Source organism: Somniosus microcephalus, unplaced genomic scaffold, assembly GCF_052327205.1.
Source record: "Somniosus microcephalus isolate GS21.2 unplaced genomic scaffold, FLI_Smic_1.0 unresolved_chr1, whole genome shotgun sequence".
NCBI lineage: Eukaryota > Metazoa > Chordata > Chondrichthyes > Squaliformes > Somniosidae > Somniosus > Somniosus microcephalus.
This window is the reverse complement of record NW_028225179.1, coordinates 134,490,807-134,509,403: the sequence shown is the minus strand read 5'-3', so window position 1 is coordinate 134,509,403 and position 18,597 is coordinate 134,490,807. Positions and strand designations below refer to the sequence as shown.

Here is an 18,597-nt window from a genome sequence, read left to right as displayed (position 1 = left end):
CTAGCCCTCTGACTCAATCTTATCTCACCGAGTAACAGAATACGAACACATACACAAACACACGGTCGCATGAACACGCACACAGTGAGCGATCACTCGCCCTCCCGCTCAGTAACAGAGTGAGGGATTACTCACCCTCCCGTACAGTAATGGAGTAAGGCTTAATATCCTGTTCCACCTTCTTTGGGGTGCTCCTGTGAATCAGCCTCTCCCCACGCACTACATCACAGAGAAAACAGAGAGCAATGAGAATACAAAACTACCAAGAATTGAAAAAGCTAAAGACATGCCTTCATATCGCAGCTCAAACCACTTCAGGTAGAATTATTTTGAACTACTCTGATGTTTAGTCACTGCTCTTACCTACCATTTTGTGCAGAACAGTATCCTCAGACAGTGATGGGATGAACAAGGATCTGATCAGTTTTCATTGGTGCCCAAGTGGGAGGAATATTAGGCCCGGACACCGGGAGAAGGCCCTGCACTCCTTTGAACTAATGTCATGGGATCTCCAGCATCTAACCTGGATTATTGGAGCAGGCAGACAGCCCCTGGGGTATAAAGGATAGCACCTTCGACAACCGAGCACTCCTTCAGAGCCGCACGGCACCGGCAGCCCAGATAATGCACTCGACTCCTGGAGTGGGTCTTGAACCCACAACCTTCGGACTCGAGGTGGAGACGCTACCAAATGAGCCGAACTGGCACGCTCAGCAGACTCACAGGACTTGAAGTCAACATTACTTCAGTCAAGCAAATTGCTCCTTTTCACCCTGTTCGACTGCTCCCTGCATTACATACCACCCTGAACAATAACGTCGGGGTCCTTGTTCCAGGCCTCTCCTCAAATGCTTCTGTGGATCCACTCCTTCTTATAGTATCTTCCAGCACAGAAGGCCACCATTCGGCCCATCGTGCCTGTGCCGTCACTTTGAAAGAGCTACCCAATTAGTCCCACTCCCCTGTCCTTTCCCCATAGCCCTGGAGATTTTTCCTTTTCAAGTATTAATCCAATTCCCTTTCGAAAGTTACTATTAAATCGACTTCCACCGCCCTTTCAGGCAGCGCATTCCAGATCACAACAACCCGCTGCATTAAAAAAAAAGTCTCATGTCGCCTCCGGTTCTTTTGCCAATTACCTTAAAGCTGTGTTCCTCCGCCGACCCTCCTGCCACTGGAAACAGTTTCTCTTTACTTACTCTATCAAAACCCTTCCATTATCAGGTAGCTCTTCCTCTCGTTTTGCCTCGCTCTGTGGGAACTGCAAGGTCTCTGCCCCATGTGTGGCAGCTTGCAGGCACAACACGACCATTCCACGACACAGCGTGTACACCCTGTAAAGCACTGCTGTGCAACATAGCGTCTACAGCACAGAAACAGGTCATTCGGCCTAACTGGTCCGTGACGCTGTTTATGCTCCACACGAGTCTCCTCTCAACCCCACTTCATCTCACCCAATCAGCATATCCTTCTATTCCTTTCTCCTCGTGTGTTTATCCAGTTTCCCCTTAAAAGACATCTATACTATTCGCCTCAACTACTCCTTGTCGTAGTGAGTTCCACATTCTCACCACTCTCTGGGTAAAGACGTTTCTCCTGAATTCCCTCTTGGATTTATTAGTAACCATTTGCAAAAGTAATTTCAGAACAGACGGCTAGGATTAGGTGCCTTACCCATTAGAAGAGCCTTACAGAAACCAGGAATATTTACAGTGGGATTGAAGAACAGGTAGCTCAGGGGAGAGGTCACTGCGGCATTCGAGATGCTAAAGGATGCAGATAAACTGAACCCTAATAGGACATTTGACATGATTACAAATGGGAACATGGATTCAAACTTATAAAGAGAAGGCGAACAGAAGGTTTAGATGTAGCCACTTTACATAAAGTGTGGTGTGTGTAAAAGAAACAGGCTGCCCAGGAAAACAATGGAGGCAAATAGTGTCAGCAAATTGAACAGGGAGACTTGCATTTCTATAGCTCCTGTCACACCTCAGGACGTTCCAAAGTGCTTTACAGCCAATGAAGTACTTTTGGAGCGGAGTCACTGTTGTAATGTAGGGAATGCGGCAGCCAATTTGCGCACAGCAAGCTCCCACAAACAGCAATGTGATAATGGCCAATCTGTTTTAGTGGTGTTGGTTGAGGGATAAATATTGGCCCAGGCACCAGGGATAACTCCCCAGCTCTCCTTCGAAATAGTGCCATGGGATCTTTCACGTGCACCTGAGGGGGCAGACGGGGCCTAGGTTTAACGTCTCATCAGAAGGACGGCACCTCCAACAGCGCAGCGCTCGCTCAGTGCTGCACTGGGAGTGTCCGCCTGGATTATGTGCTCAAGTCTCTGGAGTGGGACTCGAACCCACCACCTTCTGACTCAAGACGCGAGAGTGCTAGCCACTGAAGCACGGCTGGAGAATGGGACTGAAGCATGTAACAGAGAGTGGTGGACAGTACTTTTCCAACACTGGGACACAACAAAGACCACAATACTCTCTTCCTGTCTTGTGCATTCCAGCGTTACACTGCCAATTAAATAACATGACACCAACCTGGAAACACAAGCCAACGTTAAATATAACCCCTTTATTAGGAGTAATAACTGGACTTACACTGTCTACCCCGGAAGAAACTTTCGAACACCACAAAGTTGTTAACCTGAAATGGAAGAGACACAAAGGAAACACACGCCGTTAGTTAATCCTCTGGGTGCTGATAGGGATTTTGCAGCTGCCCACACACAACTTGCATTTATACAGCACCTTGAATGTAGTAAAACATCCCAAGGCACTTCACAGGAGCGCAGTCACACAAAATTGGACACCGGGCCACATGAGGAAATATTAGGCCAGGTGACCAAAAGCATGGTCAGAGAGATAGGTTTTAAGGAGCATCTTAAAAAGGAGAGAGAAGCGGAGAGGTTTAGGGAGGGCATTCCAGAACTTAGGGCCCAGGCAGTTGAATGCACGGCCGCCAATGGTGGAGCGATTAAAATCAGGGATGCGCAAGAAACCAGAATTGGTGGAGTGCAGAGATCTCGGAGGATTGTAGGGCTGGAGGAGGTTACAGAGATAGGGAGGGGTTGAGAATTTTTTTAAACTTGAGGCGCTGCCAGACCAGGAGCCAATGTAATTCAGCGAGCACAGTGGGGTGATGAGTGAACGGGACTTGGTGCGACTTAGGATATACATACGTAAAGCTTCCTGATGTAAGAAAACTACTAGGCACTTGGTCTGAGTATTAAACAAGGCTTTAATCAACTGTTTTTCAACATGGAGATCTAGTTGTGTCCTTCACTAATTCCTGTTAAGGAATGTCCTGAGCAAGCTGGGCCCATGCCCGAGTATTTATACTCTCCCTGGACAGCGCCACCAGCAGGCCGCCCAGTATTATTTCTTAAGTCATTTCCCATGAATGACAAGATTCATGTCACTTCCCTTCTTCATTCCTGTATTAAAGACCAGGCTCCGAATCCTCTCCGAGACTGTACGCAACAGGAATGATCCCAGTGCCTCTCTGGATTAATGAATCCACTCACTGTGGTCTTGAGCCCCATTGACTAGGAAGATCCCAATCCCAAGTCTGTGCTGAGGTAGCTAATCTTACTACGGTAGTACTTAAGAGTATTGCGTACAGTTCGGGTCGCCATATTATAAAAAGGATAGAGGCACTGGAGAGGGTGCAGAGAAGATTTACAAGGATGATACCAGAAATGCGAGGGTATACATATCAGGAAAGGATGAACAGGCTGGGTCTCTTTTCTCTTGAAAAAAGGCGGCTGAGGGGTGACCAAATAGAGGTCTTTAAAATAATGAAAGGATTTGATGGAGTGGATACAGAGAGAATGTTTCCACGATGGACCGAAGGGCCTCTCTGTGCTGTATAACTCTATGACTTGTGAGGAAGAACAAAACTAGAGGCTATTAATGTAAGATGGTCACCAAGAAATCCAATAGGGAATTCAGAAGAAACTTCTTTACCCAAAGAGTGGCGAGAATGCGGAACTCACTACCACAGGGAGTGGTTGAAGTGAATAGTATAGATGTATTTAAGGGGAGGCTGGACAAATATATGAGGGAGAAGGGAATAGAGGGTTATGCTGATAGAGTTAGATGAGGAAAGACAGGAGGAGGCTCGAGTGGAGCATAAACACCGGCATGGACTGGTTGGGTCGAATGGCCTGTTTATGTGCCGTATATCCTATGTAATAGTTGTGGGGATGCCACAGTTGATCCCAATGTTCACAGGAGGCGGCAAACAGGAGAAGTCGGACATAGCTGCCAGTCCCAAGATCCCTGCTGCAAAATGACCAAGTGTGGTGCATCACATGAAGACGGTATCTGGATCAACTGTGACGCTCCACATTTTTTTCAGCCTTTTACACGTGGTGTTTATTTTAGCATAGCTCCCAGGCTTGAAAGGCCACAATCCCAAACTCTCAGTATGAAGCACTTCAATAATAAAAGCACAATACTGCAGATGCTGGAAATCTGAAACAAAAACAGAAAATTGTTGGAAATACTCAGGCACCATCTGTGGAGAGAGAAACAGAGTTAACGTTTCAGGTCTGGAAGATGTTAGAGATTTAACAGCTTTGAAACAAGTACAGAGGTAGGAAAAAGGGGGGGGGAAGGGGAGGAAGAACAAAAGGGAAGGTAGAAGATAGGAGCAGGTCTGTGATAGGGTGGAGGGCAGGAGAGATTAAATGGCAAAAGGAGGTGGCAATGGGACAAGTGGAGAAACAAAAGATGGGTCCAGAGGAGGTGTAAATGGTCAGAGCAGAACAGCAGAGGGAGGAAGAGAAGCATGGAATCTCTGGCAAACAGGAGAAGGCTCCCGGGATTGTGGGAGAAGAAAGGCAGGTAGACCCCAGGGGTGCGGCCCACCCTGCTGGCCATGTACCGACAGAGGATCCCCACCCCTATATTCAGAAATGTTGCTAGAGAGCTGGCTCTGACCAATGGAAATTCTGGGGAGAGTCTGTAATCTGATTTTACATGGAATTAACAGCACAGAAACCGGCCATTCGGTTCAACTGGTCCCTGCTGTGGGGTGTTTATGCGCCTCACCACCCTACTTCATCTCACCCTATCAGCATATCCTTCTATTCCTTTCTCCCTCATGTGCTTAACTAACTTTCTAATATTGCAGGTACACTCGGAATGAGGACTCTCCTCCCTTTGTTGTGATAGCTTGTCTAACTCTTACTCGTAACACTCTTCCCTTTCACACTTGCTTGTTTCGAGTTGACTCAAAGCATTACCAGATTGGTTTTAATCCCCACTGAAGATGGAATTCAAGGAACCACAGCCCCACCGACAGGAAGGAAGGTGGTACTGCAATCGATATCAAATGGCGGAATTGCAGCTTTGCTTACCTGAGGAATTGTGGCTGCCAGGCCGTAGTGTTTCCTGAGGAAGCAGAGGAACTTGCTGGAGGGACGATCGATGGCCAGATGGGGAGGCTTTATACCTTCGTACTGCAGCAAACAAATATATAGGTTGTATTTTTTTTTTTTCTTTATACATAAAAAAGTTTTACTCCCAATAGGGATGGCCTCCATGGCTTCACCCCTCCCCATCTCTAACTTCCTCCAGCCCTACAACCTTCCGAAATCGCTGCACTCCTCCAATTCTGGCCGATTTCCATTGCTCCACTATTGGCGGCCGTGCCTTCAGCTGCCGAGGCCCTAAGCTCTAGAATTCCCTCCCCAAACCCCTCTCTCCACACTTGGTGTAGCGGAGTCAAAGTTGAGCTATTTCAGTGATTGAGGCTGGAAGCCGCTGCATTTTTGAATGGGGCTGATTTAGGAGGGGGAAAAAAGAATGGGAGATATGTAAAAAAAAGCTCCTTTCACCACCTCAAGACTTCTCAAAGCACTTTACAGCCAATAAAGTACTTTTGAGGTGCAGTCACTGTTGTAATGTAGGAAAACACAGCAGCCAAGAGGCACACAGCAAGGTCCCACAAATAGCAATGACCGCTTTAAAAAAAAAAAACACCCCCCAGATTACCTGATGTTGGTTGAGGGATAAATATTGGCCAGGACACCAGGGATAACTCCCCTGCACGGGAAATAGTGGCCACGGGATCTTTTACGTCCACCAGAGAGGGCAGGCGGAGCCTCAGTTTAACGTCTCATCCGAAAGATGGCAGTGCAACGCTCCCCCGGTACTGCACTGGGAGTGTTGGCCTGGATTATGTGCTCTGGAGTGGGGACTTGAACCCACAACCTTCTGACTCAGAGGGGAGTGTGCTCCCAACTGAGCCACGGCCTAATTAGTAGTTAAAGGACACGGTCTGAGCCATTTCACCACCCGCTCACAGGTTGTGCCCTCGGCTGCGTCGAGACTTACTGGTGGACGAAGTTCCTGGGTAACCAGCCTCTAAATAGACAATGCCCAAAACTTTCCAAACAACTGCCTTGAGCTTTAATCAAAGTGCCCACAGCCTGCATTGCCCGACTCTTAAAAGGAAGCCCATCATAGAACAGCACCGCACAGAAGGAGGCCATTCTGCCCCGTCGAGTCTGTACCAGCTCTATCGAAGAGCAATCCAGTTAGTTCCTGCTCTTTACCCATTATCCCTGCAATTCTTTTCCTCCAAGTCTTTGTCCAATTCCCTTTTGAAGGCTACTATTGAATCGGCATCCACCGCCCTATCGGTGGCAGTTAGAGCTTCAGTCTGTACCTGAATCATGTAGTCAAACAGCTCCTTCCCGTAGCCATGTCGCTGTAGTGACACGTGCACGTAGAAGTCCAGCACACACAGGGGCTCCATCTCGTTGTGCGCGCCTCGCCCATCCTAGAAATGCAGGGGCCAAAGAGCAAGCTGTGGGGTTACCGAGTGACAAACTGGGTGCCAGGTTTACACAAGGCAGAGGCGACAATGCATCAAATGCAATGACCTCACATCCAGAGAACAGGCTGCAAAAAAAAGTGAATGGCTCAACAACAACTGGCCTTTAGTACAGCGCCTTTAACGTAGTAAAACCTCCCCAAGGCGTTCCACAGGAGTGATCATCAGACAAAAATTTGGACACCGAGTTGCATTATGAGATATTAGGACAGGTGACCAAAAGCTTGGTCAAAGAGGTAGGATTTAAGGAGCGTCTTAAAGGGGAAGAGCGAGCTTAGGCCTTAGGCAGCCAATAGTGGAACGATTAAAATCAGGGTCTCGGTCCATTTGGGGATACGAATCAGAAAAACCACCAACTACAAAAGTGTCAGCTTGGCTCAGTGCTAGAACTAGACTAGTGGTAGATTAAGCTTGTATTCCCTTGAATATAGAAGATTAAGGGGTGATCTAACTAAAAGGTGTTTAAGATGATTAAAGTATTCAATAGGGTAGATGGAGAGAGAAACTACATCCTCTGCTGTGGGGAGTCCAGAACAAGGGCAGCATAACCTTAACATTAGAGCCAGGCCGTTCAGCGGGGAGACGGAGGCCGGGCCGCCGCGCCGCCTGCCGGGACGGAGGCCGGGCCGCCGCGCCGCCTGCCGGGACGGAGGCCGGGCCGCCGCGCCGCCTGCCGGGCCGCCTGCCGGGACGCCAGGCCGCCTGCCGGGACGCCGCGCCGCCTGCCGGGACGCCGCGCCGCCTGCCGGGATGTCGGCCGGGCCGCCGCGCCGCGTCTCAGGACGGAGGCCGGGCCACCACTGGGCTGGGTCACTTCAAAAAGGGCGTAGGACTGGAGTACGGAGTAGGGCCGGCTGGATAGTGACGCACTAAATGGGCTTTTACAACAGTCATGGTCATTTCATCTGGTTCAGTTTCACAACTTGTCATGGCGAGGTTTGAATTCACGACAGTCCAGTACCACAATCACCCACTACCGTATCAATAGGACAACACTGAAGACATTAAATAGTCTACAACAATCTGACTGATAAGAGAATGATAAATAAAATTGAATATTCTTAAACCAGGTTTTATTCTATGCTTGTTATACACAGGACACTCAGTGGTGAGCCTGTTGAACACAGAACGTGCAACATGCCTGAGGTGAGCAAGAGATTGTGGAGCTTGGTCTGTTGACATGGAACCAATTTCACGATCGGCATTTTTCCTCCCAAGTCCTGGCCGGCATCCCATTTTCCACCCTCTGTAAACTTGAGCTCATCCAAAACTCAGCTGCCAGTATCCTAACTCGCACCAATTTCCGTTCACCCATCACCCCCTGTGCTCGCTGACCTGCATTGACTCCCTGGCAATGCTTCGATTTAAAAATTCGCATCCTTGTTTTTAAATCCCTCCCTGGCCTCGCCCCCTGCCCATCTCTGTAACCTCCTCCAGCCCTACAACCTTTCGAGGTATCTGCGCTCCTCCAATTCTGGCCTCTTGCGCATCCTCGATTTTCATCACCCCACCATTGGTGGCTGTGTCTTCAGCTGCCTGGGCCCTGAGCACTGCAATTCCCTCCCTGAACCTCTCCACCTCTCTCCTGCTTCAAGATGCTCCTTAAAACCTACCTCTTTGATCAAGTTTTTGGTCACCTGTCTAAATAGCTCATGTGGCTCGGTGTCAAATTGTGTTTGATAATCGCTCCTGTGAAACAGCCTGGGACGTTTGACTACGTTAAATGCGCTATATAAATGCAAATTGTTCTGGTTTGCTTCTCTCCTGAAGGTGCGGACACGGATTGGGCTGCAGGCCCACGACCTCCAGTACCTCATCCAATGGTCGTTCTTCACACGGGAGCCCAGGCAGCAAAAGCAGACAGGCTAGTCAACTGTTGGGGACCTCACAGCGGACGGACGGCCGCGCGCACACGCACACACTTTCCCCTCCGCAGGCCAAGGGTGGTGAGGCCATTTGCAACATTCAACCCGACTCCTCAGCTGAGCTGATCAGAGACTCGGAACTGAACCTGCAAAACTTTAGCGATAGCAAAATACTGCGGATGCTGGAAATCCGAAACAACAACAGAAAACGCTGGAAAAACTCAACAGGCCAGGGCAGCATCCGTGGAGAGAGAACAGAGTTAACGTTTCAGGTCGATGAACCTTCGTCAGAACTAGAAAAAAAAGCAGGAAATGGAACAGATTTTAAAGCAAGTTGGGGGCTGGGAAAAGGGGGGGGGGGGATGAAAGAACAAAAGGGAAGGTCAGTGGTAGGATAGAAAGCAGGAGCGAGTAAGAGACATTAAGAGATATTGAAGGCAAGAGGAGGTGGTGATGGGGCAGGTTAGGGAACAAAGGATGGCTCAAGATGAAGTGTGAATGGTGCTGGCAGAATTAGTCCAGAATGGGATTTGCGTGGAGGCCCTTTCCCCACCTATTTGCACATTTGATGAGAAATTCAATCTACTACAGTTACAGGAAACGAGTGGTTTCATTGTTCAAACTTATGCTAGTCCGCCTCTGTTCAAAAGGACCGTCTTCAGTTCAATACTTGAAGGGGAGATTATTTGCAGGGTTATGGGGGAAGAGCAGGGGGAGTGGGACTAATTGAGAGCTCTTTCAGAGAGCCAGCACAGGCACAATGGGCCGAATGGCCTCCTTCTGTGCTGCAAGATTCTATGAAATACCAAGAACTTTATCACTGCATATTTTATTCCATGTTTACTGTAGAAACAGAATGCTCAATTGTAATCCTTTGAACACAACATTTGTGGGAGAGAGTTGGGAGGGAGGAGGAGAAGAGAGAGGCAGACTGACGTGGAATGTACTACATTTGTGCAAGACATGCAGAGTGCCCCATGCTTGCGAGATGGGAGTGCGGGGTTGGGCGGGGGGGGGGGGAAGGAGACTTGGAACGTACAAAGGAGATACATTGAGGGGCAAATACATGGAGAGACACAAAGACTATAGGCATGTGGAGCCACAATTATACAATAGATCTAGCTTTGCCGCTGCCTTGCGAGGTCGCCATTGATGCACACTGTGCCAGCGGGCCAGAGGTGGGTAATCTCTATCTCTTCCATTCTGATCTACAAGCCCGGTGATGAGACTGTCTGGAGATCCCACGCCGCTAACGGCCGCACCCAGGCACAGCACGTCCCGCGTGGGCTTTAGTTAAAAGAGCACAGAGGATGACTCATGACTCACCAGCACAAAGAGCTTTTTGTGGCCGACTTTCAGGAAACCAATGGCTGCTCCCTTCCCGCTGCGGAGAGAGCACATCAGGTCACAGTCAAACACTCACTCAGGAAAGAAAGGACTTGCATTTATACAGCGCCTTTCACGACCACCGGACGTCCCAAAGCACTTTACAGCCAATTAAGCACTTTTTTGAAGCGTAGTCACTGTTGTAATGAACAAGGACTATGCCCTCATGATGTGGCCGCTGGGACCACTTCTTTCTCTCACCATCTCGCTCCACAACCCCCCCACCCCCAAGCAATCCAGCTGTACCACGTGTCTCTGCCTAGTTGTGGGGAGCATCAGGGCTGGGATTCCACACCCCCTACCTCCTCTCCTTTACCCAGGAGTAAGAGAACACGTTTGGAAGAGGCTATCCCAGCACGCTGAGAGCAAGCCCTTTGTCAAGCTAACAGAAAGAGGAGTTCTAACGGATCCTGCACTTTAATTTTTCCTTTTACACAGTATTTACAGGTCAGAAACAGGCCATTCGGCCCAACAGGTCCATGCTGGAGTTTGCGCTCCACACGAGCTGGGAACTGCACATCCTCCGCTCAGGATTGAAATCGGGATCTCACTACGGGGTTGGGGGGGGGGGGGGAAGCCACAGGTCACGATATCATTGAAGAGGAGGAAGGCCATTAGGTACATATTAGTCCATCCATCTAGAATGGCCCCATATTCCCCCTATTGCAGAATCCAACCGTTCCTTAAATGATTCCAGGGTTTCACCACCACTACTTTATCCAGCTGTCCATTCCAGTTGGTGATCGCACTGTGCGCGAAGAGGTCCTTCCTGCTAGCAGTCCTAAATTCGCCTTTCACGAGTTTGCACCCGTGTCCCTTTACCATTCTTCTTGTACACCTCTAAAAGACTACCTCTCGGACACCACCTTTCTAGGCCAAGGCCCCAGATCCCTCCAGTCTTTCCTCAGGACTCCGATCCTTGGACAGCATGGGGGGGAATTTTAAGCTAACCAGCCCGTCGGGACACCGACGGGGATCGGGTGCGACGCTGGCTTCACACTCAACCCGATCTTACTCTTCGTTGTGGTCATTATTGGGCGGGATGTGAAACCAGCGTGCCAACCGATCCCGCGGATTAGGTTAAAATTGCTCCCTAAGGATCAGCCTCGTGGTTTCTTTTTTTGCACTCAAAGTTTTAGATACAGATACTACGATCAAAATGCGATAAGAATTACAGAACCCTATTTATTTACAGCCTAAAGACTTGCATTTGTACAGCGCCTTTCACGACCTCGGGTCATCCCAAAGCGCTTTAAGAGGCTTGCATTTATACAGCGCTGATGGTGTAACTGGGCCACGCAAAGCAGAAGGTCTCACTGACACACTCAGGCTGCACGGAGACCGGGGAAGCTGACGGGGCGCTGCAACTGGCCTCAGAGGCTGTGGGCAACAGGGGGGGGGGGGGGGGGGGGGGGGGGGAAGTCAGCCTCGCTTCCTGCTTTTGGAAGTGTGTGTGTAATAGCAGGCGAGTGCACGTCCAGGCGGGCGAGTGCGCAAGTGAGGGCGTGGGCCGGTGAGTGCGGGCGGACGAGAGCGGGCACACACCAGTGAGGACAGGGCTTGGCTGTGATGCCCCATATGATAAACTATTCAAATTTATTTGCCTGCCGAGGCTCATACGGTGACCTGCCTGTTGAACTGTGTCTCAGAAAAATAGGAGCAGGAGTAGGCCATTCAAGCCAATCCCCCCCTCCCATGGCTGATCCTCTATCAAAGTAACGAGTTAGCCCCGAGCATTGGGGGGGGGGGGGGGGGGGGGGGAGAAAATTACAGGAAAACACTTCCTTACTTGCCCAACTGTGTCCGATATTTCACTAAATCCCCCAAGCAGCCATTACACCCCTCAGCCCTGCCATGGATTTACTGTGGGGCAACTGCTCTATCCAGCCCGGCTAGTTAAGTGCAGATTTCTTCCACCCAAGCTCTTGTGCAGAAGTAGGAGATGAAGCCTGCGTCACGGAGGTCACACTTACTGGTTAGCCAGCCCATCTTTCAGAAGATACAGCCGGTGCTGGTTGGTCTGCATCCGTGAAGCGCTGGTGATGGACGCAGACAGCAGCTGGGCCTGGCGATAGAAACAGAACTGTGAACGATGGAGACATTCCAGCGCGCTTACGCACCAGCCAGATCAACAGCTGCATGCAGTGCCTGGAAACACTGCACGCACAAAGCATACCGGGCAAGGATCAGTGGTAACATGTATAACGGAACGACAGTCCACATGATAAACAACAATCCCAATGCAAATCATTTATAATCCAAGATATTATATAAGCTGACAGCAAAATAATGCGGATGCTGGAAATCCAATATAACAGCAGAAAACACTGGAAAAACTCAGCAGGCCAGGCAACATCCGTGGAGAGAGAAACAGAATCAACGTCTCAGGTCGAAACCCTTCGTCAGGACTGAGAAAAAAAAGCAGGAAATGAAACAGATTAAGAAGCAAGTTAGGGGTCTGGGAAATGGGGGAGGGGATGAAAGAACAAAAGGGAAGGTCTGGGAGGGGTGAGGAGACATTAAGAGATATTCAAGGTGAGACGAGATGGTAATAGGACAAGTAAAGAGACAAAGGATGGCTCTAGATGAAGTGTGAAATGCGCTGGCAGAGTGAAAGACAGCTGCCATGTGGGAGAGAGAAAAAAAGGAAAAGGCACAAACCAAAAGTGTGGATAAAAAATATAAAAATGATAGGGGCCGAGGTTATGATCTGAAATTGTTGAACTCGATATTGAGTCCGGAAGGCTGTAAAGTGCCTAATCGGAAGATGAGGTGCTGTTCCTCGAGCTTATGCTGAGCTTCCGTGGAACAATGCAAGAGGCCAAGGACGGTGAGGTCTGAGTGGGAATGGAGCGGTGAATTAAAGTGACAGGTGACCGGAAGCTCGGGGTCACACTTACGGACTGAATGGAGGTGTTCCGCAAAGCTTATTATATAAGCTTCTTGTTCTTCACATCCGGACCATTTCAGTACAGTTCCCATCGATTATAGCGGGTGTGTTTGTGGAAACTCGATTAGTCCGCTATTAGCAATGGTCAGTATAACTAGTACTATAAAGAAAGAAAAGACTTGTATTTCTGTAACGCCTTTCACGACCACAGGACGTCCCAAAGTGCTTTACAGCCAATGAAGGACTTTTTGAAGTGTAGTCACTGTTGTAGGAAAGGCGGCAGCCAATTTGCGCACAGCAAGCTCCCACAAACAGCAATGTAATAATGGCCAGATAATCTGTATTTGTTAGGTTGATTGAGGGATAAATATTGGCCAGGACACCAGGGATAACTCCCCTGCTCTTCTTCGAAAGTGCGCTATGGGATCTTTTACATCCAGCTGAGAGATCAGACAGGGCCTCGGTTTAACGTCTCATCCAAAAGACAGCACATCTGACTGTATCGCTCCCTCAATACTGCACTGGAGTGCCAGCCTAGATTTTTGTGCTCAAGTCTCTGGAGGGGGACTTCAACTCACAACCTTCTGATTCAGAGGCGAGAGCGCTTTCTGAGTCGTGACCTTTTGCCCAGTTGTTTCCAGCTCCAATCTGACCTGCAGCTTTATTTCAACTGCAGTCAGTGCGTAGTATAAACTGTAACCCCACACCCACTTGGAGGCAATGACAGGAGTTTAATTACACCACAGGTAATTGAACATTAACGAGACAGCATTGACAAAGTACCACATAGAAGGTTGGTTAAGAACATTGAGGCTCGTGGAATAGGTGGGTCAGTGGCAGGTTGGATAAGGAATTGGCTTATGGACAGAAAACTGCGACTTGTGGTAAATGACTGTTTTTCAGACTGGAGGATAGTAGACGGTCACTGCTATATTTAATATATATATATATATAGCATTTCTAAATTTGCCGATGACACCAAACCTGGGGGTGTGGCAAACAGTGAGGATGATACAGTCGACTGCAAGAGGACACAGAAAGGTGAGCAGAACGGGCAGACAAGTGGCACTTGGAATTTAATACAGAGAAGTGTGAGGTGATGCATTTTGTCATAAGGAACAGGGACAGGCAATATACACTTAATGGCACAGTTTTAAAGAGTGAGGAGGGACAGAGGGACCTGGGGAGTAAACGTGCATAGGTCCCTAAAGGTGGCAGGACATATTGAGAGAGTGGTTAACAAAGCATATGGGATCTTGGGCTTCATAGATAGAGGTATTGAGTACAAAAGTAAAGAGGTTATGCCGAACCTTTATAAAGTGCTGGTTAGGCCACAACTGAAGTATCATGTCCAGTTCTGGTCACCACACTTTAGGAAGGACGTGAAGGCCCTTGATAGGGTGCAGAGGATTTACCAGAATGGTTCCGGGGATGGGGGATCTTAGCTACAAGGGCAGGTTGGAGAAGCTGGATTTGTTTTCATTAGAGCAAAGGAAGTTGAGGGGTGATTTGATAGAGGTGTACAAGATTATGATGGGTTTGGATAGGCTAGACAGGGAAAGGCTGTTCCCACTAGTTGATGGTACAAGGACTAGGGGACACAGATTTAAGATTTTGGGCAAGACATACAGGGGGGGATGTGAGGAAAAACTTTTTTACGCAGCGAGTTGGCTAGGACAAATAAAATTAGAGAGTTAAATGTGTGGCTCAAAGACTGGTGTGGGAGAAATGGGTTTTGCTTCCTGGGACACTGGCACCAGTACTGGGGCAGGAGGGAGCTGTTCCGTTGGGACGGGCTTCACTTGGCCAGTGCTGGGACTAGAGTCCTGGCGGATCATATAACTAGGGCTGTAGAGAGGGCTTTAAACTAACTAGTGGGGGGTAGGTTCCTAGAGAGCAAATAATAAAAATGACAACAGAGAAGGTCATAGACTTAGGTAGCAGTGGGGAAATTAAAAACCAGAGCATGTCAGGAAGGGGCAGAAGGTATGGAGTAAAAGGTAAAGTAATAAAAAGGGCAAAAGCAGGAACTAAGTGTCACAAAACATATTTGAAAGTTCTCTATCTGAATGCACGTAGCATTCGTAACAAAATAGACGAGTTAATGGCACAAATAACTACATATGGGTATGATCTTGTGGCCATTACAGAAACATGGCTGCAGGGTGACAATGCCTGGGAATTAAACATACCAGGTTATTTAACGATCAGGAAGGACAGGCAGGAAGGAAGGGGAGGTGGGGTGGCTATGTTAATAAAGGAAGGAATCACTGTAATACAGAGAAATGATATTGGGTCAAAAGATCAGGATAATTAAACGGTTTGGGTGGAGGTAAGGAATAATAAGGGGAAAAAAACACTAGTGGGCGTAGTCTATAGGCCTCCGAACAGTTGCAACTCTGTTGGACGGAGTATCAATCAGGAAATAGTTGAGGCTTGTAATAAGGGAACATCTATAATTATGGGGAATTTTAACTATCATATTAATTGGACAAATCAAATTGGACAGGGCTGCCTTGAGGATGAGTTCATTGAGTGTATTAGGGATGGGTTTCTTGAGCAGTATGTAACTGAACCGACCAGGGGGCAAGCAACCTTAGATCTGGTCCTGTGTAACGAGACAGGATTAATTAAAAATGTCCTAGTAAAGGATCCCCTTGGAATGAGTGACCATAACATGGTTGAATTCCATATTCAATTAGAGGGTCAGAAGGTTGGATCTCAAACAAGCGTGCTAAGCTTGAATAAAGGAGACTATGAAGGTATGAGAGCGGAATTGAGTAGAGTGGATTGGGAAAATAGATTAAAGGGTAAGACGATACATGATCAGTGGTGTACATTTAAGGAGTTATTTTACAACTTCCAAAAAATATATATTCCACTGAGAAGAAAAGGGTGTAAAAGAAAAGACAGCCATCTGTGGCTAAGTAAAGAAATTAAGGATAGTATTCGACTAAAAACAAGGGCATATAAGGTAGCCAAATCTAGTGGGAGGATAGAGGATTGGGAAAACTTTAAAAGACAGCAAAAAATAACAAAAAGATTGATTAAGAAAGGGAAGATAGATTATGAAAGTAAATTGGCAAAAAATATAAAAACAGATAGTAAGAGTTTTTATAGTTATATAAAAAGAAAAAGGGTGGCTAAAGTAAGTGTTGGTCCCTTAGAGGATGAGACCGGGAAATTAATGGTGGGAAATATGGAGATGGCAAAAACACTGAATGAATATTTTGTATCAGTCTTTACAGTAGAGGACACTAAGAATATCCCAACACTGGACAAACAGGGGGCTATAGGGGGGGGGGGGGGGGGGGAAGGAGCTAAACACGATCAAAATCACTAAGGAAGTGGTACTTGGTAAAATAATGGGACTCAAGGCGGATAAATCACCCGGACCTGATGGCTTACATCCTAGGGTCTTGAGGGAAGTGGCGGTAGGGATTGTGGATGCATTGGTAATAATTTTCCAAAACTCCCTGGACTCAGCAAAGGTCCCGGCAGACTGGAAAACTGCTAATGTAACACCCTTATTTAAAAAGGGCAGTAGACAGAAGGCTGGAAACTATAGACCGGTTAGCCTAACATCTGTGGTAGGTAAAATTTTGGAGTCCATTATTAAGGAGACAGTAACAGGACATTTGGATAATCATAATTTAATAGGACAAAGTCAGCATGGTTTTATGAAGGGGAAGTCATGTTTGACAAATTTGCTGGAGTTCTTTGAGGAAGTAACATATAGGGTGGATAAAGGGGAACCAGTGGACGTAGTGTATTTAGACTTCCAAAAGGCATTTGACAAGGTGCCACACAAAAGATTATTGCTTAAGATAAAAAATCACGGGATTGGGGGTAATATTCTGGCATGGATAGAGGATTGGCTATCTAACAGAAGGCAGAGAGTTGGGATAAATGGTTCATTCTCAGACTGGCAATCAGTAACTAGTGGTGTTCCGCAGGGGTCGGTGCTGGGTCCCCAACTCTTTACAATCTATATTAACGATTTGGAGGAGGGGACCGAGTGTAACATATCAAAGTTTGCAGATGATACTAAGATGGGAGGGAAAGTAGTGAGTGAGGAGGACATAAAAAACCTGCAAGGGGACATAGGCAGGCTAAGTAAGTGGGCAGAGATTTGGCAGATGGAATACAATACTGGAAAGTGTGAGGTTATGCACTTTGGCAGGAAAAATCGTCGAGCAAGCTATTATCTTAATGGCAAGAAACTGGAAAGTACTGAAGTACAAAGGGATCTGGGGGTCCTGGTGCACGAAACTCAAAAGGTTAGTATGCAGGTGCAGCAAGTGATTAAGGCGGCCAATGGAATGTTGGCTTTCATTGCTAGGGGGATAGAATATAAAAATAGGGATGTATTGCTTCAGTTGTACAAGGTATTGGTGAGACCGCACCTGGAATACTGCATACAGTTTTGGTGTCCATACTTAAGAAAAGACATACTTGCTCTCGAGTCAGTACAAAGAAGGTTCACTCGGTTAATCCCAGGGATGAGGGGATGGACATATGAGGAGAGGTTGAATAGATTGGGACTCTACTCATTGGAGTTCAGAAGAATGAGAGGCGATCTTATTGAAACATATAAGATTGTGAAGGGGTTGGATCGGGTGGATGCGGGGAGGATGTTCCCGATGATGGGTAAAACTAGAACTAGAACTAGGGGGCTGCTCTTTCAAAACTGAGATGAGGAGGAACTACTTCACTCAGAGGGTGGTAGGTCCATGGAATATGCTGCCCCAAAAAGCTGTAGAAGCTACATCATTACATAAACTTAAAACAGAAATAGACAGTTTCCTCGAAGTAAAGGGAATTAAGGGTTACGGGGAGCGGGCAGGAATTTGGACGAGTCTAGGTTCGGCTGCCCTGTGGGTAGCGGAGCGGGCCCAGGGGCCGTGTAGCCTGATCCTGCTCCTATTTCGTGTGTCTAATTCTGTTAGATTCAGGAGATGGTTCTGTGATAGTAGATTGGCAGTTAGGATCAGATCAGCCATGATCTTATTAAATGGCGGAGCAGGCTCGAGGGGCCGATTGGCCTACTCCTGCTCCTATTTCTTATGTTCTTAGGACCTGGAACTCGCTGCTGACGGAAGTGGTAGAAGCGGAGACACTCAATGTTTTCAAGGGGAGACTGGATAGGCACTTGAGGGTAATAAACCTGCAGGTCTACGGGGATAGAGCGGGGGAATGGGACTCACTGGATTGCTCTAGAGAGAGCCGGTACTGACGCGATGGGCCGAATGGCCTCCTTCTGTGCCGTTATGACTATGAGACGAAAGGTCATCGACCTGAAACGTTAACTTTTTCTCTCGCCACAGATGCTGCCTGACCTGCTGAGTGTTTCCAGCATTTTGTTTTTATTTTAGATTTCCAGCATCCACAGTATTTTGCTTTTGTATTAACAAGGTCTTGTTTACTTACTAATCTTTGTCCTTCTATTCAGTGCAATTTAAGGAGGTGAGAACTAGCAAGTAAACACAGCTGTTTGAACACTTAGAACATAAGAAACAGGAGCAGGAGTCGGCCAATCGGCCCCTCGAGCCTGCTCCGCCATTCAATAAGATCATGGCTGATCCAATCTTGGTCTCA

The 18,597-nt window shown here is 47.7% G+C and overlaps 1 protein-coding gene across 2 annotated transcripts in view; it reads right to left on the bottom strand.

Moving 5' to 3' along the window:
- Positions 1–18,597, bottom strand: part of atat1 (alpha tubulin acetyltransferase 1) — a 73,389-nt gene that overhangs the window by 25,075 nt on the left and 29,717 nt on the right. For both annotated transcript variants that reach the window (XM_085974904.1, XM_085974905.1), the window contains exons 3-8: positions 12,083–12,174; positions 10,050–10,107; positions 6,691–6,804; positions 5,378–5,479; positions 2,613–2,658; positions 136–219 (exon numbers count right to left, since the gene is read on the bottom strand). In XM_085974904.1, the coding sequence (XP_085831030.1) occupies positions 136–219; positions 2,613–2,658; positions 5,378–5,479; positions 6,691–6,804; positions 10,050–10,107; positions 12,083–12,174 (496 nt within the window). The remainder of the gene's footprint in view (positions 1–135; positions 220–2,612; positions 2,659–5,377; positions 5,480–6,690; positions 6,805–10,049; positions 10,108–12,082; positions 12,175–18,597) is intronic.